The following is a 26,791-nucleotide window of genomic DNA, read 5'->3' on the forward strand; positions in this document are numbered from 1 at the left end:
AGGCACTCCAGGGCCTCTTACGAGGCCGGCCAAGAGTCACACACTTGTTTCTAAATTGAGCAGCCAATTGAAAAGATGCTGGAAGTCGTCCATGTCAAATCTGTCCCTGAGAGCGGCTGCCAAGGGTTAGGGAAGGGGTGGGGGCAGGAGGGAGGTGGGTGTGGTCATAAAAGGGTGACACGGGGGATCCTGGTAGTGATGGAATGTTCTGTATCTTGACCGTATGGTAGATACACAAACCTACACACGTGACAAAACCGCAAAGAACAAAAAACACACAAGCACTAGTAAACCCGCAGAACCCGGGGGACGTGTCAGTGTCAATATCCTGGCTGTGATCTTGCGCTACAGTTTCATTATGATGTTACCCTTGAGAGAAAACGGGTAGAGGGTATGCGGTTGTCTCTGTATTACTTCTTAGGACTGCACAGAAACCTAGAATCATTTGAAAATAAAAAAGTTTAATTAAAAAAGGCAAATTCCAAAATACAGTCCTATTCTGTTGAATACTGTGGCCATGATAGGTGCAAAGACAAGATGTAAAGTTAAAAAAAAAAATTAGTCCCTGAATCTAGACTTCTCAAAAGAGCTGTCACCCAAGTCAGACCAACGGTGGCCTCAACCAGCACACATGCGACCTCACACCATCCATGCACGCACGTCCCCAACAGACCCTCCGACTCGCTTACCCACAGAGACTCTAGCTACCTTGCCCTCTATCACACAGTGGTACCTCGACCTTTGGAAAACTCACTCGTGTTTTTAACTAAGTGGCCATTATGACACCAAAGCTCATCTGAAATTCAAATTCAAAACATTTAGTGTTGTGACTACAATGAACTCTGCCATTCTGCATTTTCACCCATTCGCCTTTATACACTAAACACATAAACCACCAGAGAGTACGAATAAAAGTGCGAATGCCCACTTCTACAAAAGGTCTCTTCGTCACTTCTTTTCCATCATCGCTTCCCCTTCTTTATAAACCTGGAACATCTAAAACCAGCCGAGGGCTACGAGCCTTCCATTGAAATAGCTGTGTTAGTCCTCAGGCTGCCTGAAGGGGCAAGTCGCACTCCGCAGCTCTTTTACAATTGTGCAAACAGAAGCCAGAACGCTCTCCTTACTCACCAATGTCATTGCTGCGGTCCGAGAGATCCTTGTCCAGGATGCCGGATATCGAACTGCCCACCAAGTCAATCTTTGGACCGTCACCCCTACATTAAAAACACAAGTCCAGGCATTTAATCATTGGTGTGTGTCCTTGTTGTTTTGTCAGCTTTCTTGCTGCACATGCGTTAAGGAGCATGCCGTGCGCGGGGCAGGTGGCTCTGTCGCCTATGGGGGAGCCAGTGGGAGTCAACGAGCTATCCAAACACATGGGCCTTGGTGAAACCGGCCGACAGACTAGATGCCCACCTCTCCGGCACACATTTTCAGAGGTGGCTATTTTAATAATGACTGTTCAGCAATATACCTTCAGCCACAAACCCTCCTGCTGGTACACAGGGTACAACGTAGGGCCTGCTCCCGCCCCGTGGCCAAATAAGCACCAGCAAATGATAACTGGGAGCTTCCCTTTTAAGGAGTAAGGAATTTAGCCAATGCTGCTAGTCAAAGGTCGGCTACTTTTAACCTTGAGAAAAGGGTTTTCTGGCCTGAGGCTGAGGCGTCAGCCAAGCTGTTGACAGGCACAGGGGGTTGAGTTAAAGATCTGGCAGCTGCAAGCTGGCAATGGGGCACAGGCCTGTAAAATTAGACAGCTCTTGGGTGGGTGCCCCCGTGCCCATCGGGACACGAGTGACTTCCTTCTGTATCTGGGCTAGGAACAGCCCTTAGGAACGGGAAGACGCCTGTAAGAGGATGAGAGAGATAGCCTACTCGTGCATGAACAGAAGGTTCCTCCAACTTCCTCCAAAAGGGCAGTTCTCTAGACCCCTTCAGGGGGATGAGCCCTGAATGAGATTACCCAAGGTCTGTGATGGCAGTGAAACGGGGAAAGATCCTCACCCATAAAATGAGGGGGAGAAGCCAAGCAGTTGTTCTGGGAAACTAACAGAAATGGGCCATCTCGTGGCTCTTGGCAGTCATCATGGCCTGAAGCCAAACCACACGATGAGTAACAGACTTACTCAAGGAGCGCTTGTCAAATACCTATCATGCAGGGGGTATTGAGAGGGCCAAGCCAGGTGGTTCCTACTCTGGAGGGGCTCACAGTCCAAATGGGAGAAAGAGGCAGACACATGAGCACAGGCCCACATGGCACAGGCTATGTAAGTGACAGGCACACCACAGTCCCGTGAGAAGAAAGGACTGGGTCAGAGCAGGGGACTGCATGGTGGGGCCAGCGGCACACAGAGGAGGTGGCATTCCAGCTGGGCCTTGGAGGAAAAAGGAGAGAGAACATATCAGTAAGAGGCAGGATGAATCAAGGACCCCAGGGTAGGTGGGAGTGTCCAGTGTGGCCAGAGGACCCAGGGCTAAAGCCTGAGGTCCCCAAAGCAGTGAGAGCAGAAAGGTTGGAAAGGGTCACGTTGCTGGGCTGAGTACTAGAGGGTTCTGTTCATCCTGGAGGTAATGGGGGATGGAAGGACCGCTGAGGCAGGGGACCTATAAACCTGGGGGCAAGGATGGGACTTGACAGGGCTGATACCTGGGTTTCTTCACTCAAGAAGGGGCTGTGGTAGTAGCTAGCATTCAGCATGACCCACGTATCCTCGTGATGGTGGAGAAGGCCCAGCAGAAGGAGGTAAGCCCCCGTCAGTTCCCGAACGAACAAGACTGACTCACAACCTCAAGTGTAACCTCAAGCATCCTCAAGGGCAGACCAGCATAGGTACGAACTCCAGGGAAACAAGGCTGAGCCAAGTGGCCTGGCCTCCCCCAAGAGAAAACACAGCTCTAAAACCATGTGTGTGCATTTTGAGACTTTCTGGGCTTCTCAGGGCTCGGCCGAAGTAAAAGTTCAAGGAGAACATGGACTACTGTACTTGGAAGGAGGAAGCAGCTTGAGCTGCACAGCACAGCCTTCTTTGCCCACCTCAGCCCCACCTCCTAGGACTGTGGGGGCCCCAAGGGCAGGTATCCATAGCAGACCTCCTCTCCATCCCTCCCCCCCCCCACCCCCACCACCAAAGCTCAGGCCCCACAGGGCACATTCTCTCTGACAGGCCCCAAGCCAACAGGAGTGCTGAGATTGAGGGAATTTTCCTTGTTTTTTTTTGAGAGAGAGACAGAGAGCCCTGAGCAGCAGGGAGGGGCAGAGGGAGAGGAATAGAGAGAGAATCTTAAGCAGGTTCTACGCCCAGCACGGAGCCCAACGTAGGCTGGATCTCACCACCAACCTGGGCCCAAATGAAGACCAACCTGAGCTAAAATCAAGACTCAGATGCTTTAACCAACTAAGCCACCCAGGTGCCCCGAGGAAATTTATTGCAAAACATTTTATTGGCAGGGCCCCAGTGGCTTCTAATTGGAATGTAATCTTCCGAACGAAATGTTTTGGAAATGCAGCATTATTAATAGGAAAGCATTTTCTTCTTTTCTTTAAAGTTCATTTATTTATTTTGAGAGAGAGAGAGTACGTGCACTCGAGGAGGGAGAGAGAGAATCCCAGGCAGGCTCCACTCAGCATGGGGATCACAACCTGAGCGGATATCAAGAGTCAGACGCTTAGCCGACTGAGCCACCCAGGAGCCCTAGCGGGAAAGCATTTTCATTTGTTAAAGTTCTTAAGGGCTCCTAATCTCACTGCTTCATAGCTATGGAGCCAGAATGATTTGGTGCTGTCACTCTCCAAACTAGCACAACTCAAACTGTACTCAGAGCCAGACACTCCTGTCCTTTTGGGAACACGCCGAGGACCTAAACCTACGAGAACACATGTTCTGTCCAGGGAGAAAGGTCACACAGGCAACAAAAGTCCAGTTAATTCCACTGGGACTTTTTTTTTTTTTTTTTTGCATTAAGGGAAAAGATGGTTTGAGGTGACACAACCTGGCAGGTGGCTGGGGAGAGAATTCGAGGCGGTGTTGGTGGTAGAAGGAACTTTATGCAGCAGTTAATGATCTGTACCTCTGAACAGCTCAGCTCAGCTGCTTCTGAACATGTGGTTTATTCGTACATTTTGGGAACTATGAATCTTGAAGCAGCCACTTCCCTCTTTGACAGCTCGAAGCTTCCAGTCGAATGTGAGCCTATGTTGAGGACCATAGAGAACCCTACTGCTCATTACTGTGCTCGTCTTATCTGGGGCTCTATTACTTTTCTACCTTTATTTCCCCCTTACTGTCACTCTCAACTATTTTATTCTTGTATATGTATTTTGGACAGTTACCACAAAGCCTTTCGGAAATGATTCAGGGTAAAAAGGAGTAATTTCTAAGAATAGGGTATATATCAATAGCATTTAAAATGATCATCTGCTTCGGGCCAGTTCTGGGAGGCTATGCTAAAGAAATAGTGTGAAACACCCAAGTGGGTTTTGCAGATCAATATGTTTACCGCAGTGTTATTTGTAACAAAGAAAAACTGCAACCTGGCGCTTTCATCAAGAGGGGAACAGGTGAGTAACCTCTATTTGATGGCCATGAAAATTACATTTATAAACCTTTATGACAAGAAGGACAAATACTGATGCTATGATGGCAAAGGACAGAAGCCAGTTACAAATGACATACCCCTCCGTGCACACACACACACACACACACACACACACACACACGCATACCCTTCTTATGTATCAGGAAGAGGGATTATTCCTTTTAAGATTGGAAGATTATTTGCAGTGATTATTCCTGGGTAGTGTGATGGGTGATTTCTAGCACCCAGCTCAGCACCTGGTATACGGCAGGGGCTCAAAAACACTTGTGGAATTAATGAACATCTGCCTTTGTTCTGAAATGGGAATGCATTATGTATTTGCACAATAGATGCAATTTTTCCCCCAACGCTGTATGACATTCAGCATGATCCTAACTATGTAAAACCGATGAAAAACACACCAAATCATACATAGGGAAAAAGATGGGAGAGAAACAGTCCAAAACGTTAACAGCAGTCGCTGGGATAAGACTATAGGTCAATTTTCCCTTTTAAGGTTTATGTGTTTTTAAAGTTCACTTTTAATATCAGAGACTCCTACAAGTCAGGCAGCTTATGTTCTCTCTCCTTTCTCCCCAACAGTAATGTCAAGGTAAAAGGTGACGTTGCCTGACCCTTGCCTGCAAACTCTCCTTTAAGGACCTCCCTGACCACAGGTGCCCCTGTGATCACCTGTGACCACACCTGGAACTCATCCGGGAACCAGGTGGGGGCCTGTGACGTCACAAATCCGAGACTGAGAGGTCCAAGCCATGACACACCACCTGAAGAAAGAGGAGCCACCAGCCGTGAGCGACCTGTCCCCAGATGTTAATGCGCCAGCTGTATTCGGACAGGAAGCTTAGGATCCCCTCATCTCCCTGAGCCCCGGTCGTGCATGCCAAGAGCCAGACACAGGCTTTCGGCTGAAATTATCTTCTATACAGGGCCAGAAGCAAGCCTATTTTGAAAACACAGTAGGTGTCGTTTAAAAAAGGTTCTGCTCCTTCCAAGTAGGGAAGCTGCAGCTGGTGTTTTGACAGTGTTCAGACTGTGGGTGTGGAAGCGTTTTACAATGTCTATTTGTAAATGCTTTTCACTGTATTTATAGACTCTTACAACAATGCTAATGAATTTCAGTTCTGAAAAATACCAGGATTTCTGAAATTCTCCAAAGCACATGTTTGGAGTGGCTGATGCCCAATGAGGCCGCAGCCCTTGATGGTCTCTGTTCTCCAGTCCGCCAAACACATGGGTACCATTTTGGCAAAAAGGATGCAACGAAATGCAACAAAAAAAGAAACATCCAATCCTTTTGGAATTTACTAGCTCCTGACAGGATTTATGTATGGTGAGCTTCTATGCCCACAGCTGCTGAATAAAAGGAGAAAATAAAAGAAAGCAAGAATATCACCCTATGTCCAAAGATACCAGAGCAAGGCTGCCCTTACTCATTTCTGATTTTTAAATCCAAATGATGCTACTGTCTTGTATTTTTCTGAGCAATTTTGGTTAGGGACACTTGAAACACGAGACCTGGATAGGTAACTGGCAGGGAAGTCTCCTTGCTTTCCTGGACAGGGAGCCTAAATTGCAGACAATGGGTTGACTAGCTCAAGGACACCCGCAGGCCTAAGTGGAACCCACGATCCCACAGAGGCAGCAGCAGCAGCTGCTGCATACTGACGGCCTGTCACAAGCCAGGCACTAGGGTCAGCTCCTTCCGTCCGTATTCAATTGTCACAACCACCCCTGGAAAGATCTGCTCGGTATGGTAGACAGGGAGCCCCCTCTGGTGAAGGGCTGGATGCCCCTGCCGCTGGGGGCGCCGTTGGCCCCTCCGGGGACCACCTCAGTTGCTGAGCGCCTCCTTGGCCAAGGCACATCCTTTTCAGGGCGGCCCACGCTCCACAGTATAAAAACCTTGCCCAGTTCAGCCCAACACAGGCAACTCTGAGGAGCCACCTCAGCCCCTCCCCGTGGAGTCGGCCGAGGCTTTCGCGAGCCAGTATCACAACTCAACTTCTCCCTCTGCCCAACGCTGCTTCTTTCCCCCTTCCATGGGCACTGACCCCAAAAACACAGCTCGCATACTAAGCGCTGCCTCAGGGCCTACTTCCTGGAGAACCCCACCTGTGATGCCCTTTATTTTCATCATATAGATCAGGAAACTGAGGCTCAGTGACATTAAGTCACTTGCTAACAACAGGTCATAAAAGTAGTAGGATACCAGGGTCTGGATTTGAACCCAGTAACTTGGACTCCAGAGCCCAAGCTCTCGACCACTTCTCAAAGCTGCTTCACGCCGCCTCCTGGTCACGGGGACAGTGAGTCACTGAGGATGCCGGGCGGCCCGCGTCATCACTGCTCACCGCCAGAGCCGAGTAAATCGCCTTTGCTCCCAAGTTAAAAAAGTACTACTAATAAACAACAATCACATACCAACCAGCCCAGGTGCCTGCTCTTCCCACTCAGACCCAAGACAAGAGAAGGGGCGCGTACAGTCGGAAGAGTGGAAGATGCGCCACGTGCATCCCTTGAGAACAGGATTTCGGCCAGTGGCATGGCCCAATTCGGCCCAAGGTGGGACAGTTAAGCCAAGACATGTGGCCTGGAAAAGGTGTTGAAGTGCAGAGGAAGCCGAGGCGAGCAAACCAGTAAATACAGAAATGAACAGCAGCAATCAAACGCCACCCAAAAGAACCACAACCCTTTTGGAGGTGAGGGGGGACGAAGGGGAAAAGAGTGACTCCATAGATTCCTACTGAACAAAAGATCCCAAGTCCAGGTGAGGACTCTTTTTTGGCAGACCTCCTGCCCACTCTCAGAAGCCTCTATTCCCATAATGTAAATGTTTGGGCTTTACCTAAAATTTGTTACGGGGTGGGGGGAAGAAAAAAAGCTGAGAAGGAAAGGAAAGGAAAGGAAAAGAAATAGAAATGGTTTCCCGTGCTCATGCTCAGGAAACCAAGGCGCAACCCTGCAAATCCTCTATTTTTTTCCACTCCGGAGGTGTCAACACATATGGACGACGGCAGATGTCAACGTGAAGATCCTAGAGAAATGACGTGAGTTACCCTCTCTTCTTTCTTGTTCCCACTCTGCTATGTTTTATTGCCCCTTCTAATGTAAAACTACCCCATCTGATTGTATACCTGCCTTGTCCTGGTCCCAGTGTGCAGCAAGAAAGTGAGGCCGAAGGAAGTGAATGCTCCCTGCCTGCTTTCCTGCCTGCCTGCTCGTAACATTGCACACTCAGGCTCTGACCACTGAAACTGGTCAAGGGTCTTTGCTCCAAGGATGGGACTTAATGTGCCCAAGGCCATGCGGCTAATTAGTGGCAGAAGTGAAACCAGATGGAAGCTTCCTGATGCCCAGTCCACCCTATCTTGGCCCACCACACCTGGGATGACGATAATCAAAATGAGTACCCACATTCACATGCTTTATGCTTCTAGAGAATCTTTCCTCTCTCAAATAAGCAAGTATAAGAAGACTCCACCCATCTGTGAAGGCAGCAGGTGGGAAGCCGGTCCTTCAGAAGAGCTCTGCCCTGGGATGTCACCGCCCAGGGAGGTAGAATCCTTCCGTCAGTAAAGGACAAAATTGTAACAGCGGTGAGTCCAGGTTCCTTTGCTTGCCAGCAGGAGGTCAGGAGAAGTCTCCTTCCTTCTCCTGAGAAATAAGGGTCCAAAGGTGCTGCTGGTATCTGTGGAGTCCCTACCTACCCATCTGGTGGCCAAAAACATCCCAGGGATCGCAGGTACTTTTGACGGAGAACTTCCCACTTAACTGTGGCCAAACGAGGCCAGGGGAGAAAGAAGCTGGAACCAGAGCAGTTTTCCTGGCAGCTGTCCCTCGGACCGCGTCCTTGTTTGGACGAGCACAAACAAGCTTGGCTATTTATAGCTGGTGAAGACACGGTGGAAGGTGATGGGACACTGCCCACTCAATTCCCCTCCAAATTTCTGTTCTTTGTGCAGACTCTGCGAGCATGTGTGGGAAGAGGCCTCTCTCCAAAGCCCACCCAGGGCACAAACCCACAACCCCCTAAGACAAAAGGAGGTTGACATCACACCCCTCATCTGCAAACCCACAGTTGGGCATCTCAGAGGGGCAAGGGGCTTTAAAGATGCCAAGAAGAGGGGGCAGTCATCATCATGCAACTCTGAGACAAGTTTGTGAGGTGCCATTTGAGAAAATGTTCAAAGAAAGAGTCCGTGGAAAAAGTGTTGTATGACCCAACTAGCACCGTGCACGTGTGACGTGTTTAGTCCCCCACTGGTCCCTTGCCTGGTTCGGACCATCCCTGGCAGGATAATCGGCGTGCCTCAGTCTGGGCTGGGGCTAAACCCTGTCACTACTGTTGGTTCTCGCTGCAGGAAATAAAATTCATTCTAGGGGCGGCTGGAAGAAGAGAGAAGGGTATTTACACAAATGAAATGAGGTCAGCAAACAATGCAGACATCCCTGCAAGGTGACAAGGTATTTTCCCCTGTGCCCTGTGGAGTCGCTATGCTCCAGAAATGAACTTCCCTCCCTCAGTCACGGCCTTCCGTGAGCCCTGACTTCCTCTGAATCTCTAGCTGCTTCTGAGGGAGGTGCTTCAAGCTTCCACCCCCTAAAGGTCTCCTGACGTGCTGTCTCAGAGCGTCCATGTTTCCCCACTCCCTCAGGGCTACAGTGCATGGCATGCTTCTCGCCATGTGGAAACCCCTCTCCCAGCGAGGTCACCACCGAGCAACCGCATGGCAGGAAAAGAAGCATGCGTGGATTTGCTGAGTGCCTCTCAGGTGCCAGGCAGAGGGTCAGGGGCTTGAGGTGCAGCAGCTGGTTTCAATCCGCACACCCGAGCAAGGCAGGCCTCAATCTACCATTCTGCAGAGGCAGAAGCAGAGACTCGGGGAGGTGCACACCTTGCCCAAGGTCACCGGCTGAGGAAGGAGAGGGCTGGGGTTTTGGCCCTGGTGTACCTGGCTCCAAAGCAATAGGTGGGCAGGAACCATCATGTCTGGCCTGGTTACCACAGTTTACTACCCAGAACAGGGCCGGGCCCAAACATAAGCGCACGTGCATGTGCGTGCGCGCGCGCACACACACACACACACACACACTCCTCTCTCATCACTGTACCCATCTGTAAGCCCCCATTTTCCATCTTTTTTCCAAGTTTCTCACAAGACAAGCCTACACAAGCTTGGCCACCTGCCCATTCTCTCCAATTCATGCCAAGCCTGTCTCTAGCCACCAACCATTGCACAGAACTCCTGGACTGGGATCACCAAGGGCCAATACTAGTGACCAAAGCCTGTGGATGGCCTTCAGCCTCCCTGGTGCACACTGTGGTGGGGTTCTCGGAGCATGTTCAGCAAACCAGCGGCGGCAGGAGCAGCACTGGGAGCTTGCTCGAAATGCAAGTTCTCAGGCCTTCCCACAGATCCAGTGAGTTAGAAACTCCGGGGAGCGGCAATGTATGTGGTAATCAGTTTCCCACCGATCTGTAGTTGTTCCACATTCCTTTCTTCTGGCTTCCCTGACATCACACCCCATCCACCCTTTCTGATGGCACCTAGTCCTTCCTCTACCCTATAAATAACAATTTCCCCCACTGCTGGCTCCACTCTCTCCTCTTCTCTACTCTAATCTCCCGGAGGGATCATAGCCATTCCATGCTTGGAATTACCATCCATGAGCCAGTGACACCCACCTCTGTAACGTCTAGCCAAGATCTCTCTTCCGAATTCTCCAAAGACATGGCTGGTTCCTGATTTGGGGAAAAGAAGGGAAACGCTCCAACACTACATGATGCACCACTAGGACTCTTTGAAAAGACCTCTCAAACACTCGAGTAATCCAAAGTCCAAACGAGGGCCTAAACACCCAAGTGCACAATTTACGTGCCTGCTCGGGGAGCATTTGCACGCACCAGCGATCTTTCTCTTCCTCTTGTTTGATTAATTGACTGATTGGTTTATACCTTGTAAGAACAAAGAGGTCCTTTTAAATGCTTCCTTGTGGTAGGCATGGGGGCCAGACCCCTCACAGAGTGATCAGGACCTGGAAGCTGATTTCCTGTTCATCTGTAACCCCAGGGGCTTGAGCAGCCGGGCTGCCTGTGTAAATCTAAAGAAAAAGGAACTTCCATGTGGGTAAATTGGCCTCAAGAGAGACATCTGCCCTTCCCTAAGCACTGAGTTGATGTTTGGCATATAAATGTTTACTTAATCTTTGCCTCAAGCTCAAATGTCTCAGAGCTCGACGGCGACTTATCTCCTTGTGTTCCTGTGAAATCCAGGCCCCATCTTCACTACAAGTAGAAACCTTGCAATTCCACTGCCGTCCCCACTGGAACCGGTGTTTCATCTTCATAGTAGGGCCTCCAGCCTTTCGCAGGAAAAGTACCTCATGGGTTTACATTTAAAGCAACAGCCATCTCCGGGCGGCACAGGTCTGGGAAGTCACCGGGTCTCCTGCCCACAGCCTGGTGTCCAAGACCCAGATGCCCACCTTCTCACTGAGATCCCTCCTCCGACACAGGCTTCCACATCTGAAGTCAGGTGTGCCCTGCGGGATGCGTGAGCCACGGTACCAACTCCCCCACATCTGAGGTCTCCTCTCTGAATGGCTGGCTACCAGCCTGACCGTGGAATCTTTCTTATCACTGAATGTCTTCAACTGCCAGAACATACTAACATCCATGGGGGAGGGCACTGGCTTCTAGAACATCAGCCTCCCCTCACTTTGGCTCTTGCCATCTTCCTGAGCCTATGACAGCCACGTGGGCAATCCATCCCCAATGCCAGCCCCTCCTTCCCCCGGTCCCTTCAGTTCTTATGACCTTCATTCATCTTCAGTCACCCAGATTCACGGCCCCTCTCTCTGTGGATAAGTTCATCTTCAGACCTACTCCACCTGTGAAGTGATGAGCACACGCCTCCCCTCTCTGACCAGCATCTGCCATTCTCCTGGCCATCGGTTCTTCTCTATGCTTGCTCACCTCACCTCCTCCTTATGCCTTTCAGCTTCACTTCCTTCCTCTCCACCCCGGGCCCCCTGTCTATCACTCACGGCCCCTGGAACACCGGCCTCGCTGTCCCCGCCCTGCCAGTCACCTGCCCCGTCTATGTGGAGAGCACTTGCTGCTCTGTGCTGGATGTGCTGTAGCAGACAACGGGCAGGATTCCCCTGCAACTCAGAACAAAGGTCCTGCTCCAGCTTCCCCGCTCTTTGGGAAGAAAATGAAAAAATACCACAAATTAGGGTATCTATGTTTGCAAGGATTAACAAACCTGTTCTAGCCTGCTTCTACCTCTTTCCCTGTTGGGTTTATTTACTTTTGAAGGCACACACCTGCCCTGCCCCTCAGGTTTCTGGCGTGCTGCCTCTGCTGCACAGAATAATCACTTGAGCTCAGAGCAACCTGCTTTTCTCCAGCATTTCCTTGGATTTGTCCTGTATTTTCTTTTGGACCCTTCTCCCAAGTTCCAGCACCTCCTTTCACAGAGGTTTCTGAACCCACATTTGGTACATCGGTAATACATGTTACGGGACATACAGCGTGACAGGTTCGTGTGTATGTGTACACACACATACAAAAAGGTTTGGGTATATTCTGTCAGCTGAAATCTTTTTATGATCGAATATCAAAACAAGTGAGTAGGCTCTATACTCTTGAGCTTCCGTTTTCTCAAGTGTGAAAATGTGGCGGACAGAATGTTCGTTGCCCACTGCCCCCCACCTTAGATACGTGGTGGGCTGGGTAAGACCAGCAGACTCTGTCTTCGCACACTGTGAAATAATAACGAAGGCACCCCCGAGGCATAGACTTTCAAACAAAGGAGGCACTTAGGGCCTAGTAGAATCTCTTATCATTCAATTTTTTAAATCAACTCTGGTACTAAATTTTATTTTTTGGGAAAAAGTCTTTTTTTTTTTCCCCCTGTTAAAATTCCATCTTCACTTCCCGGAAATTGGAAGAGTATTCTTACCAATGGGTAAGTACATTAATGGCATGCTTCCACTTGCTCAGACTGGACACAAAACTGTGCCTGGGTGTCATTCTAGTTCTCCTAGATGTGATTCCCGGAAACTGATCTATAGCTGAGCCCCAGCAACACTGAGATCCCGAACAGCGCCTTGCACGCAGGGGCCCCTCAATACATTGCTGTTACGCGAATGTATCTGAAAATGACTCCCCTCTTCCTAAACTTATGTATTCCTTTATCCTGAAAGATACTACTTCCTGTTTAAATGGAAAGAAACCAATCTCTTCTGGAAGCCACATTTGGCAGCAAGCTTTCTGGCTGGTGAGAGCAAGTGTGAGCCCAGACACTCCAGCGAGAGGGGCAATGCCTAGCTCCCTATGAGGATGGCAAATGATGACTGTGTGTCCGTGTGTTCACCTTTCTGTCCATCCATGTAGTCAGGGAAATCCTAGAGAGGATTTGGGTTTACACAGCAGACAGTGCCTTTTCTCCAAAGGATCACTGACACAAAACAGTTTGAACGGTGTTGACATTCCTACCTCAACCAATTGGGCAGAACAAAACAAGTTCATAAACCAATATACGGGTTGGTTGTCCAATGTACCTGCTTAGCAAAAAATATGAAGTGCACGAGGATTGAGAGACAATAAGCTTTGTCTTTGATCTTCTTAAATTGCTTAAAGCTGAAATCCATGGCACACTGGGTGACTCAGAACATGAGACACACACACCACAGAGCTTGTACAGGGCCTGGGAAGGATGACGGGAGAGGCAAAAGTGAACAAAATGTAAGCACTGGCACATCCCTCCCTTTGTGGGAACCGTGGCATTCAACAAGTGTGTTAAATGAGCCACTACCATATGCTCAACCCTGTAAAGCATGTGGAGATGACAAAACACACTCTTGATCTGCTTTAAATCTGGTAAAGGAGTCCGCGGGTGTGAGCATCCCAAGTGCACAGCATGGGGCCCCACACTAGGCGAAACATGGGGTGTCAGGCATTTGGGAGACAGAGCAATCACAAGAAATAAGGGAAGGCTTCCAGAAGCTGGGTGTGCTAACTGGGCTCTGAATTCGGGGAGCGTTAACAGGTGCATGAGAGGTAGCCAGGAAAGGGTAGGGAACTGTCAAAAACGTGGGAGAATCTAGACGAGGGATTCTCACAGGGTGAATGAATGTGGGCCAGAAGCTTTCAGATTACGACCTGGGAGCTTGTCGAAAATGTAAATTCCCAGGCCCACCCCAGACCTACCAAGTCAGCGACCGTGGGGGTGGGGCCCAGTGATCTGTTGGAACAAGGTCTCCAGGTGACTCTGACCCACGCTCAAATTTGAGAACCACCAAGTTAGGGCAGGCACTGTCCTCCCTTCAACTGGCTGAGCAAGAGGCCAAAGCAGGTACTGGCTCCCCAAATGGTCCCAGCCTTGCCTCGATCTGCCATTTCCTAGGACTGTCAGGCAGGAAGCCGGGGGCTCTCCTCCCTTGTCCTCTTTCTGCAGACCCAGTGCCCTGGGGGCTGGGCCACCACAGGGTGAGTGGGAGGTCGCAGATGTGAACAGTTACATTTCCCACCGGCTTCTGTACGGAGCCCTCCTCATGCACCTTCCCTGGCGATCCGTACTTCTAATGGACAAGCAGAAGACGCGCGAGCTGGAGGCAGAGAAGAGCGAGGGAGAGGCAAGAAGCGAAGGGGGCTTCTGTGAGCCCAGAAGGTCAGCAGTTATAATTTGCTTCTCCCTTGCATTCAGGTCCACGGGGGAACTAACGGCACCAGGTCTAATTGATGGCTCACAAAGTCTGCACCTATCCCACAATGAGACGGGTGACGGCAACCTTCCAAGGCAAAGAAGCCATTGGAATTGTCCTTCTCTTCAGATCAGATCATGAGAGAGAACAGCAAGAATATTATGGAAATTGTTACCGACCTCAGGGAAATGTGTGTAGTCCCTGGCAGACTAAGAGAGTTTGGCAGAACGTGCCCTCTTTTTCCCTTTCACCCGCCACAAAGCGATGTACAACCTTTGCTCTCCATTCCCTGTTTGCATAGCCTGTATTCTCTTCAGAAGCACTCAGGTTTACATAACATTTTTCTTCTGGAGTGCTGGCTTCTGGGCCAACCGTGCTACTGAAGAGGCCCAAGCTAAGGTCACTGAGGCTGTCAAGTGGCCCCGTTGTGCACATGTGCAAACAGCCTTCTATCAGTCAGGAGAAGAGGGCACAACAGGTAAGGCCTGACCGACTCAATGGCGGCCCTGGTCTCATCGGTTTCCCCACGGGCCACCCTATAGTGGCAGTTGTTTGGACCTTGGGAGATGCCTGCCGAACAACACAGGGGAAGCAGCTGCCACTCCGAGAGGCTCACCCGCACTGAGATGACCGCTGTGTGTTCAGCTGGGCAGCCCGGCCTCCCACAGGTGCGCTTACGTGCATCCACCATGGCTGGCAGGGATTCTGACATTTCTCAACCACTCACATGGCTACCCGCCTCTGTAGTGGGGCAATATATTGTTGTTCATATTAAGAGTAAATGAGTCATGCTACCACATGGATGAACCTTGGGGCCATCAGGCTAAGTGAAATAAGCCAGTCACAGAAAGACAAATGCTCTAGGATTCCACTTACATGAGGCATCTAGAGGAGTCGAATTCACAGAGCTAGAAAATACAGTCGAGGGGCGCCTGGGTGGCGCAGTTGGTTAAGCGTCCGGCTTCAGCCAGGTCACGATCTCGCGGTCTGGGAGTTCGAGCCCCGCGTCAGGCTCTGGGCTGATGGCTCGGAGCCTGGAGCCTGTTTCCGATTCTGTGCCTCCCTCTCTCTCTGCCCCTCCCCCGTTCATGCTCTGTCTCTCTCTGTCCCAAAAATAAATAAAACGTTGAAAAAAAAAAAAAACAGAAAATACAGTCGACTCTTGAACAACACTGGTTTAAACTGGGTGGAGCCACTTACACGTGGGTTTTTTTTTTAAATGAATGCAGGCCAGTACTATGAATGTATTTTCTCTTCCTTATGATTTACTTAATGTTTTCTTTTCTCTAGCTTACTTTATTATAAGAATAAAGTCTATAATACAAAACATATAAACTATGTCTTAATCGACTCTTTACATTATTGGTAAAGCTTCCAGTCAACAGTAGGCTACTAGTGGTTATGTTTTTATAGAGTCAAAAATTATACTTTTCAACTACATGGGGGTTAGTGCCCCTACACTGTGTGTTCAAAGGTCTACTGTACAATGGTGGTCGGCAGGGGCTGGGGGAGGAGGGAGGGGAGTTAGCATTTAATGGGTCCAGAGTTTCAGTTTGGTAAGATGAAAAGAGGTCTACGAATGGATGATAGTGGTTGCACGACAATGTGATGTCCTTAATGTCACAAATGGTTATGACGGTAAATTTTATGTTATGTGTATTTAACATAATTAAAAAATTTTTTACTAAGAAGTAAATGAGCGGGGTGCCTGGGTGGCTCAGTCGGTTAAGCACCCGACTTCGGCTCAGGTCATGACTTCGCAGTTCGTGAGTTCGAGCCCCACGTCAGGCTCTGTGCTGACAGCTCAGGGCCTGGGGCCTGCTTCTAATTCTGTGTGTGTCTCTCTCTCTGCCTCTCTGCCTCTCTGCCTCTCTCTCTCTCTCCCTCTCTCTCTCAAAAATAAATAAACATTAGAAATTTAAAGAAGGTAAATTAGCTGTTCTTGTGTCAGTGCATTTATACACCCAGTTCGACATGCAATAATAAGAATGACAACAAGGGCCACTTGGCTGGCTCAATCAGTGGAGCGTGTGACTCTTGATCTTCGGGTTGTCAGTTTGAGTCCCATGTTGGGTAAAGAGATGACTTAATAAAACCTTAAAAAAATAAGCATGACAATGAAACTAACACTGAGATACAAGGATGGGGCCACACACTTGGAAATTATCTTGGTCCATCCTTTTGGGTGCATCCCATTATCCTCCTCAATTTACAGATGGAAAAGTGAGGTGAGCGGGGCAGTGACATGCTGAGGCTCACATGCCTATGAGGTGAGGTGAGATGCAAACCTGGAGGACTGCATGACTCCAAGGCAAGGGGGCTGAGGCCCCACGTGGCTCTCACCATGCAAACTTAACTCAAAAGAACAAAACCTATGTGCTGACAGGTAAGACCTCCAGGCCGCGAGCTTGCTCGGGTATAGGACACCAACACATAAAATACACATGTAACAGTGGAAAGTTCCGGCAACTAACTTGTGCAAAGAACACGGCGCTTCTTTGCTCTGTGGTGAGCATCTCAGGTCTGGAAGAACAAAGTCCAACTGTGACTCCTCATCACTGACATGTGCATCCCGCCAGCCAGTGAACAAATTTGAGTTGTGCCAGGCATATCTCAGAACTCAGGCCTGAATGACGCGTGTGCCTTGCCTTTGATGGTCTCATAGTTTGGAGACACGTACACTAAGACAATATTTGCCGGGCCGGGTCCTTGGTTCCACAAAAGGGCTGTGCAGTCAAGGGCAGAGGGAGTCTGGGGATGTGGAAAGAGGCACCAGAGAGCAGGGAGAGGGTCAGGGGACGGAGCCCCCAGTGAGATATGCATACCTGAGGCCAGCGGGACATCCAGTCTGAAGGGCAGCTGGCTTGCTCTAAAGAAGCACAGGGAAGGGGCACCTGGGTGGCTCAGTCAGTTAAGTGTCCGACTCTTGATTTCAACTCAGGTCATGATCTCATGATTTGTGAGTTCGAGCCCCATGCTTGGGATTCTCTCTCTCTCTCTCTCTCTCTCTCTCTCTCTCTCTCTCTGCCTCTCCCCTGCTCGTTCTCTCTCTCTCTCAAAATGAATAACAAAACTAAAACAAAAATCTCTCTAAAAAAAAGAAAAGAATAACAGGGAAAAATCCCTGCATTTGAGCAGGGCCTGCCTGCCGGATACCTGATTCCCCACCTTCGAACCCTAAAACCCACGCTGTGCGTCCCGGCCTCACACCCACTGCTGCCCAAGCACAGGAGCAAGGACAGAAGTAGCCGGAGTTTGCAGACGGCTTTGCTACAGGATGGGCAGCTTTATCCCCCCTCCCTCAGCTGGCCACACTCATGGCCCCTCTCCTGGGTCCCGCCGCCAACCCTCACCTGCCCCCTCACCCGCCCCCAGCGGCAAGAGCGGAGCAGTACCTGCTGTGGGTCAGGGGACCCACTGGTCGTTCAGGCCTCCTGGGGGGCAGCGCACCCGGTCTGCTGAGAGAATTGGTCTTGGGTGGCCGGGGCTTTTTTGGCGGGATGGCAGGAACGGAAGGCTTCTGTAAATCCAGTTTTGGCTCTCTCTCTGGTCTTTCTTTAAGTCATCGTTTAAAAAGCATAAAGAAGACAGAGAGACCTAGTGTAAGTGACAGTACATAGGGGCAGATTGTGCGTTTCCCTCTCTAAAAAAAAAAAAAAAAAAAAAAAAAACAACCACCGATGCTACTTGTGAAGGTAGAAGGTGAAAGAGCATCTTTTAAAATTTTTTAAATTTATTTACTTATTTTTAGAGCATCATTTATTCTCTGTCATGTGAGAAAAAGTCCCGTGCAGCTGTAGCCCACAGATCGCCTTTGCTCACGCTGGCCTCTGCCTGGAGGGCCCTTCTGGCCACTGCCCACCCGCGGTGAGGTCCTACTCATCCTTCCGCAGGCCCACTCATCAGGCCTGGGCTCCCTTCTCGGCAGCAGAACCCACCCTCAGAGGCAGACTTCCCTGCTCCCTCACCTAAGCCCAGCAAGGGAGACTGCTCAGCAAATGGTTGGTGAGTTTGGTAAAACTCAGGACCTGCTGGGTGTGGGGAGGGAAGAGGCCCGACGCCTCTCAGGTCAGTCTGTGTAAAGGACCATGAGCCAATAAAACGGGGGGCATTTCCAGGAACAAGGAACTAATTCCGGATCCTTTTTGTGCACAGTTCAAACTTGGAAGGTAAACTGGGGTTTTACGGAGGGTTTTTGGAGTCAGAGCTACTAAAATGAAGTTAAAGTCAGATGTGACGGCCAAGTGAGTGCAACATGACGGACAAGCTTCGTGTCTCCAGTTAGCCTTGCCCTGTGTGTGGTGTAAAAAGCACGCATCCGGGTGCCTGGGCAGCTCAGTCATTAAGCATCTGACTTTGGCTCAGGTCACGATCTCACGGTTTGTGAGTCTGAGCCCCGCATCGGGTGAGCACGAGCCCCGCTTAGGGTAAAACACGAACCCCGCTTCTGGTGAGCCCAGCTTCTCTCTCTCTCCCCCTCCCTCTCTCTCTGTTCCTTGTGGGATTCTCTCTCTCTTTCTCTGCCCCAGCTCACTTGTGCCCCCCACCTCTCTCTCTCTCAAAAAAAAAAAAACCACAACTAAAAATAAAAAGCACGCATCCATATTCTTCCTTATAAAGATGGAACTTCAGAGGGCCACCCACTGGAGGACAGGCAGGTTCCCTATGTTCGCTGCTAAGCGGCAACCCTGAACACGTTTTCCATGCAAACACAAACTCATACTGTTCTGGTGCCCAGTCTGATTGGCAAAGCTTTAAAAAGCCCACCAGCTACTCCACACGTATCACTGTGCTCATCCCCACACGTTAGTAGGGGACTATGCTCCATCCCCAAATGCTGTGAACTCATTTACTGCCCGTGGGGACCAGAGGAAGAAGGGCCTGGTTGAAACGCAAAGGAGGGGGATTCCTCTTGCTGGGGGGGGGGCGGGGGAGGGCCTCCAGCAGCCTGCAGAACAAATGGGAGGGGGGTTTATGCCCACCTAACAGGAAGGCCAAGCCTCAGGGTGGGGCTGGCTCTCTGGCTTCCCTGTTGCTTTTGACCAGGGTTTCTGCCTTCCTGACTCACCGTGGCACGGAACAAGGAACCATAGGAGTGGAAGGAACCAGAAGTGTGTGGCCACTCGGCCAGCCAACTAGGGCAGTTTTTCACATGTAAGCCAAGTCCTTATGGTAGTCAGCGTGGAACAGAGCAGGAAGTGTCCTTATCACAGAGCCAGAAACTCATCACGTGCCCATGGGGATGGAGGGGGGGGGACAGTGTCTGGTTACGTCACAGCACACACTTTGACCAAAGGGCTATTCATGTGATACACACACAGGGCTATTTTTTCACTGATCTGGGACACAGACCTGGCCTTCACAATGAGGTTTCACAACTCAAATTTCAAGTGTTCCCTGTGAAAGAAGGAGGTGTAACTTCTTAAGGGCTGGCACTGTTGGTAAAGCTTTTGGCAGACTGATATAAAATATTAAATTTCACAATAAAATTTTGTGAGGCCACCCAGGAGCACCTCCAAATAATCACGTTCATTAATTCAGCATCGCTCTTGTGACTTACAAACAGCTGCTTTTTAAAATGGAATTTGCTCCACCTCCTGCTCATAACAGCACAGCATTTTCCCCATAAAATGTGTGATCAATCACATCGCGGACACCTAACAAAACGAGCCCCCCACAGTGTGCAGATTTCTTTGGGAGACACACTGAGAACGGCAGGAGTCAAACACATGTGTAAAACCGTGTGAGGCGGGTGAAGCTACTTCCCTTCAAAGGACAGTCCTGACCGCCTTCAGGGGACTGTGGGCACTGCGCTGCTGCTCCCCGTTTTGCCGTGCCCCCCACCGCCAGCATTCTTGACCGAGGACATGTGTCTGTGACACAGTAGCGAGAGTCAAAGGTCCAGCAGTGACGGGGGGATGACAGCTTTCGTTTGTCTGGATGGGAGTTTCTCCTGGGGCACTAGGCCCGGAGACAGCGGGATGGAAACTGGCTGATACATCCAGGCCCTCAAGAAACTTCCAGTCAGCACCTTGACTTCAGGATGCTGCTGGTGTAGGGAGGGCAGTGACGGCAGAAAGACCGGGATGGAAGCAGCCCAATGTGTCCAGTGACCGGGCTGGTTGTTTTTCATTTGACGAGGAATTCTGGCCCAAAGGAGCACCACATAACCCTCTCTCCTATTCCCTCAGAGATGGGGTATTTAAAAGCAACCAGAATAAAACCATAATCACCATATTCCCCCCCAAAAAACAAACTCTGTGGGTAATCTGGACTAGCCCAGGACCGACAGCTTTGGCTCTCGCTGTTCTATTGGTGCCAACGAAGACTTGATTTCCTACCTTTTTCTTCGGTTCTGTTTGGAAGTGTTTCTGGTCTTTCAGGAGGTATTTTTTTAATTTCATGTTTTCTCTCAGTGGTACCTAAGGGGGAAAGGATTGCAGTGATCAGAGCATGTTTTCTCTATCCATTTATTAGACACACCAGCATTTTAAATATTTATCAGGTAGAGCAAAGTCAATAGACTTTTTCCCCCTAAGAGGAGAGCTGGTGTTACCTGGCAAACACAAGCTGCTTAGAGACGGCAGAAGCCATTTCCGGCCCGTGTAATTAAGTTTGCCTGCCTACTGGGTGTTGTATGGAAACCGACTTGACAATAAATTATATTTAATAAAAAAAAAAGTTTGCTTGCGTATACATCCTTAATTTACAAGAACACCATGAATATTTTCTGATATTTAAATGTGATTTCCGTAGGCATCAAAACAGTCACAGGAAATCACGGGGTGTGGGTGGAAAAATGTGTATAAACAAGTCATCCATCAAAATATGCAAATGATGGGTCAATGGCTTTTGTTCTACAAATAAAAAGAAGTTTCACAGGGACCTGGATTCCACGTGATAGCAGTTTTAAAACATGGCCTCAAATCGTTTGCCACTCCTCCCATTAAGAGGTGAGGCCTGTGTCCCCTTATCTGGGATGTGGGTAGGCTTGTGACTGCTCCAACCAGTGGCCGATACGATACCATGTAATTTCCAAGTCTGTGTTACAAAAGACCATGTAGCTCATTCGCCGGACTACTGAACCTCCATGTGAGAAGTCAACAACCCCGAGGCCTGCTGAAGAAGCCATGTGTGGGCACTCTGGCCTACAGCCCCCACTGAGCCCAGCCCTCCAGCTACTCCTGCCGAGGGGAGCCACACATGAGAGCGAACCAGCCATCTCCAAAGCGGGTCCTCCAGCCGCAGCTGGCCCAGCATTCCCAGCTGAGGTCCCAAACGTCAAGGAGCAGAGAGACGAGATGTCCCGGTCGTGTCCTGTTCAAATTCCTGACCCCAGAGTCCTCGGACATAAGAAGATGGTCGTCTTCTGCCAGCAGATTTGGGACGGTTCGCTATGCAGCAATAGAACTAGAGCACATTTTCAAGTGGAGGGATGTGCAGAGAAGATACGCGATTCTCCCTCAGTCCTTTCTATCTGTGCCTGAATCCCTCAAATACTACATATTACATTTCCCCAAGTGCACGCATGTGGCCATGCAGACTCCAGCTGTTCCCGCGCCTGGGGTCTTGAGCAGTGCCTGTGGCCTCAGGTGCATAAGAACACTTGGAAAATAGCTAAAGAGATCCAGCATAACCTTTGGTAAAACTGCTTTAAAAGGAAAAGAATTTGCCTATCATGCTACAATCTAGGCCTCTAATGAGAACGAAGAAGTTTATTATCATTCCTAGAGACACAGGAGGAACGGACAATCCCACTACCACGAAGAATCCAATCCTGGTTACATTCTAGGCTGCTTGAGCCTTGGGCCACTCAGCTCATCTCCTTGGTCTGTACTGTATCACCAAGGCCTCTAGGAAAAGGGTCTTTAGAGAAAAGCAAATCAACAGCCAGCTTTAATTTCAAAACAACAAAAAAAATATTGATCCGGTGTGAACCACTAGGTGGCAAAATTAAACTGCTCAATGCAAACGAGGATGGGGGCGGAGCAGGAGATATAATTAACACCTCATTTCAGGGCTTAATCTCTGTAATTCTCAACTATGCTAAAGGAATGGGAAAGGAATTTGGGGTCAAGTTGATCCCCCCTGCCACCACCAACTGGGTAGACCAAAAGAGCTTGGAAAAAAAATCACTCCTTAATAAATCTGTGAATAAACCAATCTGGAAATTTATTCATACTTTAAATGCTATAGAAATATCACAGTTATTAATGTGCAGAACTAAAAATACCCTTACTCTTCCTCTGTTTTAGTTGTTAATTTTTTTAAATGCCACTTAACTAGTTATTCATGGAGGGATTTCTCCCCATAATTAGTTCTTAATAATTATAAAGAGGAGTTCTGTTGGGAAATATGAATGATCATTTTTATGTACGAGAACCCTGTGTGCAACGAGTTATCAAATGTCCAACAACATCACGTCTTCCTATATTATTCAACCTTAGTATCTGAATTACACAGAAAAAGTGAATTGGACTCTTTTCAAGACTAAAGAAGAATTATGAGGAAAAGCATTTATTGCTAGAATAACATTTTTCCTGAGGCTGGGTGAGTGAAGTAAGTACTGATTATGCTTAACCACATGGGACATGCATGGTGAGGCTACGACCCGTGGGAAGCAATCCTCCCTAAGCTGATCCTCGAGATCAGGAGGGCACAGGCAAAGCAGGACAATTAAGTTTTTATTTCGTCAAAAGCAGCTGATTAGGGACGCCTGGGTGGCTCAGTCAGTTAAGTGTCTGACTCCCGATTTCGGCTCAGGTCATGATCTCAGGGTTTGTGAGTTCAAGCCCCGCATTGGGCTCTGTGCTGACAGCACAGAGCCTGCTTGGGATTCTCTGTCTCCCTCTCTCTCTCTCTCCCTCTACCTCTCTCTTTCAAAAACAAATTTAAAAAAAAAACATTAAAAAAAAGCAGTTGATTAGAAATACAAAGAAATAAAAAAAAATGGTTTACACCAAAATAAAGTCTTCCTGGTGATTCTCTTTGGGAGGCTGCATTTTTTCACTGTACTGGGCATGCATTTTTAAAGATGTTTCTTTTTTTAGGAAAAACGGCAGCATATTTCAAATCTGCCCATTGAGACCAACTGGCAACTTCCCAGTTTGGTAATCTGTAGCATTTGAATCTAAGAATCTTGAGCTCTACCAAGGGCGCTGTAAATACACACAGACAGACACACGTGTCGACAGAACGGAAGTACATTACCTGCCCCTTGCTTGATGACAGGAGCGGATGGAGGAGGTGGCTTCTTGGGTCTCTGAAAAATCAATCAAAATGATAACACATGAGATTGTCGGCAAGCCTGGCCTGTCACATAAGGACCTCAGACATTGTTTTCTAGATGCAGTTTGGACAGACCAGAGAAGCTCTCCAAAAAATTGAGCCATTTTCTCTCCAGGGATGTCAGGTTTTGGCACCTTTAAACCAACACTAAAATAAATTCGGTCTGCAAAACAAAACTCTGATGGACAAATGAAATACCATTTCCCCCTTTCTAAATTTGTAACAGCCTTCTGGAAAAGCACGGCTCAGCAAAAATGGCCTGAAACCAGCAAGCACAATGGTCCTCCTACGCTGAAACCGCATTTGCAATTAAGATTTAATCTGCTGAATAACCAAGTGATTCAGAGGAGTCACTGGGACAGCTCGAAATCAGATCTGCTCCGGATGTGGGACCTTCAGCAAATGCAGGCCGAGGGGCTGGGTACGGTTCTAAACCTTCAGCGCCTTCTGACCCCAAGGCTGGCAGGCCTTTTGAGAGGCCCCCCCACAGAACAGATGTACCCTGGAAACTGGAATGGAGCTTTTTTTTTTTTTTTGGCTGCGATTTGTTTTTCTCTCACAACCTGTCACTCTGTAGGTGACGAGGCAGCAATGCAATCAGTGGCATCCATCCCTGAACCCCTTCCAGGGCATCTCCTCGCTCACCCAGGATCGACTATAGGAGAAAGATGGTCAGGCTGGACTTGGCAAATGATTCAGGGGCCAAGAATCCATCTAGGGCACAATTCTTGGACACCATTCTTAGAGAGGGGAGCCAGAGGCGAGAAAAGAACCATTTCAACATCGACTTCATTAAGAAAAGATGGAAACAGGGAAGATTTGAGAATATGATCCATGTTGCTGCTGATGCTTCTACAGACCCTCTCCAGGCATCACATATCAATGATTTTTTAAACAGTTCCAACAAACTCTCTCCTGCACTCTGAAAATATACCACTGTGGTATCACTGCAGGGACCAGTAAAAGCCCCCATCAGTCCCGGGCCCCTACCTACTGGTGCCCATCAGTGCCTGCTATTGTACTAGGGCACCAGAAAAAAAAAAATGATTTCAAGTAAAACCTGGGGAATATGAGACCAATAAGGAACTTTTTCAGGAGGCATCATAGCATGTAGGCTCCGGATTCCGTGACATTTCACCTCTGCTCTTTAGTAGCTGGGTGACTCAGCCAAGTTACTTCTAGTACGTAGCGTAGCATGGTGGCTGAGGGGTGGGGCTTCAGAGCCCGACTGATTACAAATCCTGGCTCTTTCAATTCTTAGCCGTGGACACCGGGCAAGTGAACTCACCTAGCTAAACCTTCTCATCTGTAAAATGACAATAATATTACCTCCCTCCTGAGAGGAGGTGGTTTCATAAACAGAGGGCATCAGTAAGCACTGCCCTGTTGAATCTTTTTGACAACTCTGTAAGTAGTGGTATTACTATGCCCATTTTGCAGATGAAATAATTAAGGCTTAAAGAGATGAAGCCGCTTCCCAAAGTCACCAGGCTTTTAAACAAGTGGGGGGCTGGGGGAGTAGCCCCATGCTGTCTGACCCACAGGCGTGCTCTTAACCACTGTGAGGGACCCGCCTTGCCAGAGCACATCCACTAGACAAAGCACCACATGGCCAAATACCGGACACGGTGTGTAAAAAAAAGCAAAGGAACTGTAGTATGTGAAAGTTGGAAACAAACAAGTATCAAACTGCAGCCATAGTATGAGCGCAAATCAACTATGTTACAAAATGGACAGAAAGAGAAAAAGACTGCAAAGGAATAAATTAATCGCGTGATATCTGACTAGTGTAGGATTACGGGTGTGTGGGTGCGTGCGTGTTTCCTTCTTAATATTTTTCGGTACTGTCTACATGAGTACAGACAAACTTCCTTATAAAAAAAGAGAAAGAAAGGTGCTCTAAGGGCCACCTCCCCCCGCATACGGGCCAGGCCGTCTGCCGACAGAAGGCCCTTTCCCGTCTGCCCAGCTCTCCACCCCAATTTCTTCCTTTTTCTGCCTCCCTTCTCTGCGCTTGTATAAATTAGACTGGGGACAGATGTGTGTTTATCTAATGAAGTTATTGTTGAAACTCTGCCAACTAACCTTCCTCTACCTCAGGATCAGAGTAATTTCTTATTCACAGAACGGCCAACACCCTGTGGCCTAGTTCTTTCCAGCCAAGCCCCAAAGATGCCTACCCAGTGGATGTCTTGCTCACTTCCTGCTCGTTTGAAAATTTTTATAACCAAGTTCACATGAGCCTCCTCTTGCCGAGGCTGTTCCCCCAGCGACCTTGCCTCAGACCACAGGGCCCCAAATAAAAAAAACCAATCACAAGTGATCATGTTTTCCAAGATTACTGTGCAAAAAAAAAAAAAAAATCCCTCAGTGTTGTGTCAGATTTGGCATGGAGCAGACACATGAAGCGTGACAGGGCAGAGCAGAGGGGCACGGAGAGAGAGGACGGGATGTGTCAGGCTAACAGACAGCGTGTGACAAGTGTGGTCATGGTAAGTGTGTGCTTGACGGTGGCAGAGGAAGGAGGCTGAGGTGTGAGGTTTTGTGAGGAGCCCCTGGCACTAGTGGAGGCAGGCGGGGGCAGTTTGGAAAGGACGTAACAGTCTGTGACTGTCTTGTATCCCCCAGGCTTGAGCAGCGCTGGCCGGGGGCCAGCTTTGCTTATTAGCGGCGTGGGTCTACAGGCTATCTGGTTTTTTTCCTTTTGACTTGACTTCACTCTCTGATTCCATCAAACTTAGCCTTCCTGCCTTCTGAGATGAGAAATGATGCCACATTTTCAAATACGAGGTCTTTTAAGGTAATTCGAAACCAAAACCAGGGCCAGGGTTCCTTGTAGCTCTGGGCTGCCCCCCAAATGATTAAAAGAAGATTGCACGTGAGCCTACAGTGAATTTCCGCTTTAAATGCAACACAAGACAGGGCAGTGAGAACTGAGAAGGCAGACTGGGGAAAAGCTGTAGCAAAATGTGACAGTGAAAACCTGAGCACAGGCACTCCTGATTCTCAGATAAAAAGACGTAAGCACATCACTCAGTTGGTTTTCCCCCAAATGTCGGATCATGACTGGGTGAAGGACACAGGACGGAAGGGGCCTCCAGGTTAAGCAGGAGGCCGATGCTTTCTCCGTCGCGCTCACCAGCACCAATTAGCGCCGCACGTGTGTGCTCAGAGACACCCTTTCAACTCG

At 49.0% G+C, this 26,791-nt stretch overlaps 1 protein-coding gene across 3 annotated transcripts in view; it reads right to left on the reverse strand.

The window, feature by feature from the left end:
- The window catches only part of SH3KBP1 (SH3 domain containing kinase binding protein 1), a 334,904-nt gene that overhangs the window by 33,768 nt on the left and 274,345 nt on the right, over positions 1 to 26,791 (reverse strand). For all 3 annotated transcript variants that reach the window (XM_047075975.1, XM_047075977.1, XM_047075976.1), the window contains 4 exons: positions 23,524 to 23,575; positions 20,655 to 20,735; positions 17,709 to 17,868; positions 1,132 to 1,217 (listed from right to left, as the gene is read on the reverse strand). In XM_047075975.1, coding sequence (XP_046931931.1) covers positions 1,132 to 1,217; positions 17,709 to 17,868; positions 20,655 to 20,735; positions 23,524 to 23,575 — 379 coding nt within the window. The remainder of the gene's footprint in view (positions 1 to 1,131; positions 1,218 to 17,708; positions 17,869 to 20,654; positions 20,736 to 23,523; positions 23,576 to 26,791) is intronic.

This window comes from Lynx rufus, unplaced genomic scaffold (genome assembly GCF_022079265.1).
Source record: "Lynx rufus isolate CCGP_SWC_20201006 ecotype Redwood Valley unplaced genomic scaffold, mLynRuf1.p SCAF_14, whole genome shotgun sequence".
In the NCBI taxonomy this organism is placed as follows: Eukaryota; Metazoa; Chordata; class Mammalia; order Carnivora; family Felidae; genus Lynx; species Lynx rufus.